Source organism: Clupea harengus, chromosome 19, assembly GCF_900700415.2.
Source record: "Clupea harengus chromosome 19, Ch_v2.0.2, whole genome shotgun sequence".
In the NCBI taxonomy this organism is placed as follows: Eukaryota; Metazoa; Chordata; class Actinopteri; order Clupeiformes; family Clupeidae; genus Clupea; species Clupea harengus.
In genome coordinates this window covers 4,296,876-4,304,375 of record NC_045170.1, presented here as the reverse complement: position 1 = coordinate 4,304,375, position 7,500 = coordinate 4,296,876, and the positions used below count along the sequence as shown (strand labels likewise).

The 7,500-nt window shown below is 49.3% G+C and overlaps 1 protein-coding gene across 1 annotated transcript in view; it reads right to left on the bottom strand.

Moving 5' to 3' along the window:
• csmd2 (CUB and Sushi multiple domains 2) overlaps nucleotides 1–7,500 on the bottom strand; it is a 396,217-nt gene that overhangs the window by 7,213 nt on the left and 381,504 nt on the right. Inside the window, exons 65-67 of the mRNA XM_031586639.2 lie at nucleotides 6,892–6,957; nucleotides 4,371–4,532; nucleotides 1,797–1,909 (exon numbers count right to left, since the gene is read on the bottom strand). Coding sequence (XP_031442499.1) covers nucleotides 1,797–1,909; nucleotides 4,371–4,532; nucleotides 6,892–6,957 — 341 coding nt within the window. The remainder of the gene's footprint in view (nucleotides 1–1,796; nucleotides 1,910–4,370; nucleotides 4,533–6,891; nucleotides 6,958–7,500) is intronic.

Sequence of the window (7,500 nt, the reverse complement as noted above, 5' to 3'; positions counted from 1 at the left end):
TTTATTATTAGTCAGAAGTGTAATCACATATATGCACACACACACACACACACACACACACCACATCAGAAGAGAGGGGGGATGGGAAAGCAAGGAATGAGAGATGGAGAAAGAGAGATAGACAGACAGCAAGAGTGGCAGTCAGACACACACACACACACACACACTCACAGAGAGAGCAAGAGAGGCAGTCAGACTCAGACACACACACACACACACGCACAAACATACTGGTGTGACGCTAGGGAATAGGAGAGAGAGAGAGATACACACAGACATGCACACACACACACACACACACACACACACACACACACACACACACACACACACACACACACACTAACATCATGACCTGCTCTTTTAATTACGTGTATGCTGCTGCTGGCACAATGGGGGGGGGACTCTGCCACTGATTACCAGCCAATGATTTAACTGACATTTTAATTAAAAGCAAAACTTTCTCGGGGTCCTTCATATCCTCCGGAGGAAAGGTGTGTGTGTGTGTGTTTCTGTATGTGTGTGTGTGTGTCTCTGTATGTGTATATGTGTGTGTGTGTGTGTGTGTGTGTGTGTGTGTGTGTGTATCTGTATGTGTGTATGTATCTCTGTATGTGTGTGTGTGTGTGTGTGTGTGTGTGTGTGTGTGTGTGTGTGTGTGTGTGTTGGGCGCCCCAGGATAATGTCTGTATTTAAGGAAGGGTAAGTGTAGAGGTTGAAGGGTGTGTACTGTTTGTGTACTTAGTGTGTTGTTCTGAATAAGGCTGTGTTTGTCTAAAGGTAACTGTGTGTGCGTGTGTGTGTGTGTGTGTGTGTGTGTGTGTGTGTGTGTGTGTGTGTGTGTGTGTGTGTGTTGTGTGTGTGTGTGTGTGTGTGCTCCTCTGGATGTAGGTTCCTGTGACTGCATGTCTGAGAGCATATGTTGACAACTCTCTTAGGGGGTTCGTCAATAACGTTTTGTGATTATATGAACACGTGTACAGGTTCTGTTTAACCAATCAGCGCTCGACAGGATGTACAGGATTGACATCCCGCTCAACCAATTGGGCTTTATTTGACGTCTCACTTGACCAATCAGGGTTAACTTGATGTCCTGTTTGACCAACCAGCTTTTCTGTGACTCATGTGACATGGATGCTAAAGGGGCTGACTAAGATAAATAAGAGCTCAATTCTCACCAAAATCTGATGAATCAAAATGCATTTCAATAAATCAAACACCGTCAAATTACCATTCAATAAGCTCTTGTGTCAGGCATAATATCAACAGAAAGATTAGATATAATATCAACAGAAAGATTAGATTTCAAAATGTCTGTGTGAAGACATTTTCTCCATTTTGTAAATGTTTCCCAATAAGTTCTGTAATAAAAAAAAGAGATGATTTAGAGGAGCAGCGCTTTGCATTGACACGTCGCCACATGTGGGCTGCCTAGATGTCAGCTTAACGTCTTAACTGGGCCTGCCTCACAGCACCGCAGAGCAACACGGGTTCACCGCGAGTTCAGCCAGAACAGAGAGAATTTCACTGAAGTAGAGACAGAGAGAGAGAGATGGATAGAGATAGATGGAGAGAGATAGAGATAGATGGATAGAGAGAGATAGAGACAGGAAGAGATGGATAGAGAGAGATGGAGAGAGACAGGGAGAGATGGATAGAGAGAGATAGAGAGAGATAGATGGAGAGAGATAGAGAGAGATGGAGGGGGGTCGGACAGCGAGATGAGAAGAAAAAGAGAGTGAAGACATTTTCAAGAGAGTGTAGAGAGATAAATAAAAAGCGGGGGCTGTTCTTACACGTCCTTCTAATGCCCAGTTGCCCATCTTGAACTTGTTGGTGAAGATCTCCGCTGGACCATTGATCTGATGCAGCTGCAGCAGCAGCTGAGCCTCCTCACGCTTGTAGGTACCTGCAACACACACACGCACACACACACACACCACAGACACAGACACAGACACAGACACAGACACAGACACAACACACACACACACACACACACAGAGAGAGAGAGAGGTTTAACACTCTTTTATTGAACCAATGTCTTACTTTCGCACACTATTACACCAATGAAACCCATACCATATTTAAATTCCTCACACAGTGCTTACAGTGCTTAAGTGTAGAGGTTGAAGGGTGTGTAGTGTTGGTGTACTTAGTGTGTTGTTCTGAATAAGGCTGTGTTTGTCTCAAGGTAACTGTGTGTGTGTGTGTGTGTGTGGTGTGGTGTGTGTGTGTGTGAGAGAGAGAGAGGGTGAGAGAGAGAATAAGAAAGAGAATGTGTGTGTGTGTGTTTTAGAGTATAAAGCCAATCCACTGCTTCAGCGATCGGGGCCCCCTGCAGCAGTCTTAAACAGTCATGTCAAAGCCGTCATATCGGAGCGCTAGCGTTGTGTTGTGACAGCTCACATTACACTCTGACGGAGCAGCTAACGACTGCCAGGGCTTCTGACAGCTGCGTTAACACTGCATGGCATGAGAGCAAGTCACTTGAACCTGAATGATTCTGCATCTGTCAGCTTTCACTGACCTACATCATTATCCTCATCATCATCTCTGTTCTAAGATCAGTTTGCGTACGATCAGTGCAGACTAGCTCGGTTCTAAGATCAGTTTGCGTACGATCAGTGCAGACTAGCTCGGTTCTAAGATCAGTTTATGTACGATCAGTGCAGACTAGCTCAGTTCTAAGATCAGTTTGCGTACGATTAGTGCAGACTAGCTCGGTTCTAAGATCAGTTTATGTACGATCAGTGAAGACTGGCTCGGTTCTAAGATCAGTTTATGTACGATCAGTGCAGACTAGCTCGGTTCTAAGATCAGTTTATTTACGATCAGTGCAGACTAGCTCGGTTCTAAGATCAGTTTGCGTACGATCAGTGCAGACTAGCTCGGTTCTGAGAACAGTTTGCGTACGATCAGTGCAGACTAGCTCGGTTCTAAGATCAGTTTACGTACGATCAGTGCAGACTAGCTCGGTTCTAAGATCAGTTTGCGTACGATTAGTGCAGACTAGCTCTGTTCTAAGATCATTTTGCGTACGATCAGTGCAGACTAGCTCGGTTCTAAGATCAGTTTACGTACGATCACTGCAGACTAGCTAAGGGCCTTTGCTTCGTAACTGTGACTTTGGACCTTTTCAATTAGCATTGACCCACACGCTGAACCCATTTGCTGCACACCAAAACATGGAACATCAGTGATTGGCTGAAAACAAGTGATTATAGGGGGACGACGCATGGCTAAGAAGAGGTAGCATCAGGAGATTCTGTACACAGAGGAACGTCACTAATACATGCACTGTGTGTTTTCTAATTCGGTGAACCAGTCTGTGAGAGTCAGTCCTTTCTCCAATGACCACCTGGCTAAATCAATGAACTGATCTCTGAAGGCAATGCAATGCTTCAATAAGCATTTAAACCTGGCTAACGTGTCAGACTTATTTATATTTCAATTCAGAGACCAGGGGAAGAAGTTGCATTATCATACTTCTCTACAGCAGAACCACTGTCAGATTAACATGGACGTTCTGGAAAAGGCAGAATCTACGGATCTCTCTCCGCCTGAGGTCCTGGCTCATTTGGAACTCTTTCAGTAAGAAGTAATTTGCATGTGCAGTTGCCTGATGCTGCCAAATGTCAGCCGCTGCCTGCCTGATGCTTTGGTGGCAGCTTAACGAACGAACGCAGCTTAACGAACCGCTTCTTGACAAGGAGACTGTTTTCCACAGCGGCTCCAGATTGCTGAACTGATACGGTGGTAGTGGGATAAGACTGGGCAGTTTGTGTTCCCTGTTGCACACACACCCACACCCCACCCACAGCTGCCTGCCTGATAGATCAGATGGAGAAACAGTCCGTTGCTCTCGAGTGTTTATTTCAGTCTCTGAAGGGGGAAGTGGCTGATTCTTGTTTGAATACAATACACCATGAAGTCTGGGTTTGCATTTATTTAAATAAAGTTGAAGTTATAGAGTTAAGTGAATGAGCACTCACAGTATTGTGAACTTATAAGAGCTCAAACATTCATACAAGCACACACAGAAGCAGACACACACACACACACACACACACACACACACACACACACAATACCCCCCCCCCCACACACACACAATCCCCCCCCACACACACACACACACACAATACCCCCCCCCCCACACACACACAGAGACACACACAGGACACACACACACAATACCCCCCCCCCCCCCCCACACACACACACACACACTCCCCCCCGCCCCCCCACACACACACACACACACACACACACACAGAGACACACACAGACACACACACACACACACAACACACACACACACAGACACACACACACACACACACACACACACAGAGAGAGTGCCTCACCAGAGAGTTGGAGTTCGACCCCGCTGTGGTCGATGAGAGTGGCATTGACTCGGTTGCTGAAGGTTTCAAACAGCGTGACTCTTAACATGGCCGGCTGCTTCTTCCCCAAATACTCATACGAGCCCCTCCACAAGGAGTTCTTGGCAAACACTCCACCTGGAACTAACAGAGAGATAAACACACACACACACACACACACACACACAGGGGAAAAGAGAGAGAGGGAATGAGTGAGGGAGAAAGAGAGGGAGATAGAGAAAGAGGGGGGGAGGGTACAGAGAGAGTAGAGAGGGAGAGATAGAGAGAGGCAGAGGTAGGAGGTAGAGACAGCAAGAGTGAAATGAGGGTAGAACAAAGGGGAAAGTCAATGATTATTTTGCCTGGAACCCGTCAACAGATACCACTCAAGTGAACCTTCTTTCCCAGACAAACCCGTCAACAGATACCACTCAAGTGAACCTTCTTTCCCCGTCAACAGATACCACTCGAGTGAACCTTCTTTCCCCGTCAACAGATACCACTCAAGTGAACCTTCTTTCCCCGTCAACAGATACCACTCGAGTGAACCTTCTTTCCCAGACAAACCCTATAACCACTCCAGAACACAGCCGGCAGGAGGCTGGCATGAGGCTGGCATGAGGATGGCATGAGGATGCCTCTCAGCAAACGGGGCATAACAGAGAAGAGTGGCACACAAATGGGAAGCATTACAGGCTCCAAAGTAAGCCCAGCGTGAGGGCGTCTGTGAGGGCGTCTGTGAGGGCGTCTGTGGGTGTCTGTGAGGGCGTCTGTGAGGGGGGTGTCTGTGTGGGCGTCTGTGAGGGCGTCTGTGTGGGCGTCTGTGAGGGGGGTGTCTGTGAGGGCGTCTGTTAGGGGCGTCTGTGAGGGCGTCTGTGAGGGCGTCTGTGAGGGCGTCTGTGAGGGTGTCTGTGAGGGGGGTGTCTGTGAGGGCGTCTGTGAGGGCGTCTGTGAGGGCGTCTGTGAGGGCGTCTGTGAGGGCGTCTGTGTGGGCGTCTGTGAGGGCGTCTGTGAGGGGCGTCTGTGAGGGCGTCTGTGAGGGCGTCTGTGAGGGGGCGTCTGTGAGGGCGTCTGTGAGGGTGTCTGTGAGGGTGTCTGTGAGGGCGTCTGTGAGGGCGTCTGTTAGGGGGGTGTCTGTGAGGGCGTCTGTGAGGGGGGCGTCTGTGTGGGCGTCTGTGAGGGCGTTTGTGATGGTGTCTGTGAGGGCGTCTGTTAGGGGTGTGTCTGTGAGGGCGTCTGTTAGGGGGGTCTGTGTGGGCGTCTGTGAGGGCGTTTGTGATGGTGTCTGTGAGGGCGTCTGTTAGGGGTGTCTGTGAGGGCGTCTGTGAGGGGTGTGTCTGTGAGGGCGTCTGTTAGGGGGGTCTGTGTGGGCATCTGTGAGGGCGTTCGTGAGGGTGTCTGTGAGGGTGTCTGTGAGGGGGGGTGTCTGTGAGGGCGTCTGTGAGGGCGTCTGTGAGGGGGGTGTCTGTGAGGGCGTCTGTGAGGGCGTCTGTGAGGGGGGTGTCTGTGAGGGGCGTCTGTGAGGGTGTCTGTGGGTGTCTGTGAGGGCGTCTGTGAGGGTGTCTGTGAGGGCGTCTGTGAGGGCGTTTGTGAGGGTGTCTGTGAGGGCGTCTGTTAGGGGGTCTGTGTGGGCATCTGTGAGGGCGTCTGTGAGGGTGTTTGTGAGGGTGTCTGTGAGGGCGTCTGTTAGGGGGGTCTGTGTGGGCATCTGTGAGGGCGTTCGTGAGGGTGTCTGTGAGGGCGTCTGTTAGGGGTGTCTGTGAGGGCGTCTGTGAGGGCGTTTGTGAGGGGGGTGTCTGTGAGGGCGTCTGTGAGGGTGTCTGTGAGGGGGTGTCTGTGAGGGCGTCTGTGAGGGGGGTGTCTGTGAGGGCGTCTGTGAGGGGGGCGTCTGTGAGGGCGTCTGTGAGGGCGTCTGTGAGGGCGTCTGTGAGGGCGTCTGTGAGGGGTGGCAGGGCAGGGCAGAGCGGAGCGGAGTGGGTCGGGGCGGACTCACACTGTTGTAGCCGTTTTGGACATTTTTATCCGGATATAAAGTTTGCATTTGCCCTGGGTTACTTTGGTTGTGTTATGTGCTTATATTGTTTCTATATTTGCTAGTGTGTCTATATTTGCATATTTGACTACCATTTGATTGAACTGAAGGATAATTGTTAAATTGGGCAATTACCTTGAACGTTATAATTGGTATAAGCGTCACCTGGACGGCTCATTAGGAGATGATTTGGTAGCCAAATGTTGGGTGTAGTGTCGGGTAAAACATACGCCTTTTTAGTTTACTGTCGTTCGTTAACTATGCGTTATTGTATGAATTCACTACTCGTTTATGTTCACCTTTTTGGAGCCAAATAAATGGATTATATTATTCTTTCAAGTTTGGAGTATCGAGGGTGCGTAATCCACTACCTGCTCACCAGACCCACGGCCTTGACTGGATCTTGGAGTTTGACAATTAGAAACCATAGAAAGGCCGCCACACACACATTGGGGTCACTCGCTCACTCACCTGGGGGCTTGTTGATGGGGGGCTCCGGCGCTGGGCCCCCGGTCTTCCCGGTGGGTCTGTCATCAGCTGCAACAGGAGGAGAGAGGAGAACCGTCATCTTCACATAAAAACCAATGAGTGTTATAAAGGAGTACAGAGGGAGAACAGAGGATATGAGAGGAAAGGAGAGGGAGAGGCAGAGGGAGAGGAGAGGAGTGGAGAGGACATTAAAGAAGAGGAGAGGACATTAAAGAAGAGGAGAGGAGAGGAGAGGGAGAGGACATAAAGAAGAGGAGAGGAGAGGACATTAAAGAAGAGCCGAGGAGAGGAGAGGAGAGGGAGAGAAGAGAACATTAAAGAAGAGGAGAGGAGAGGACATTAAAGAAGAGGAGAGGAGAGGACATTAAAGAAGAGGAGAGGACATTAAAGAAGAGGAGAGGAGAGGACATTAAAGAAGAGGAGAGGACATTAAAGAAGAGGAGAGGACATTAAAGAAGAGGAGAGGAGAGGACATTAAAGAAGAGGAGAGGACATTAAAGAAGAGGAGAGGACATTAAATAAGAGCAAAGGAGAGGAGAGGACATTAAAGAAGAGGAGAGGAGAGGGAGAGGAGAGGGAGAGTGAGGAGAA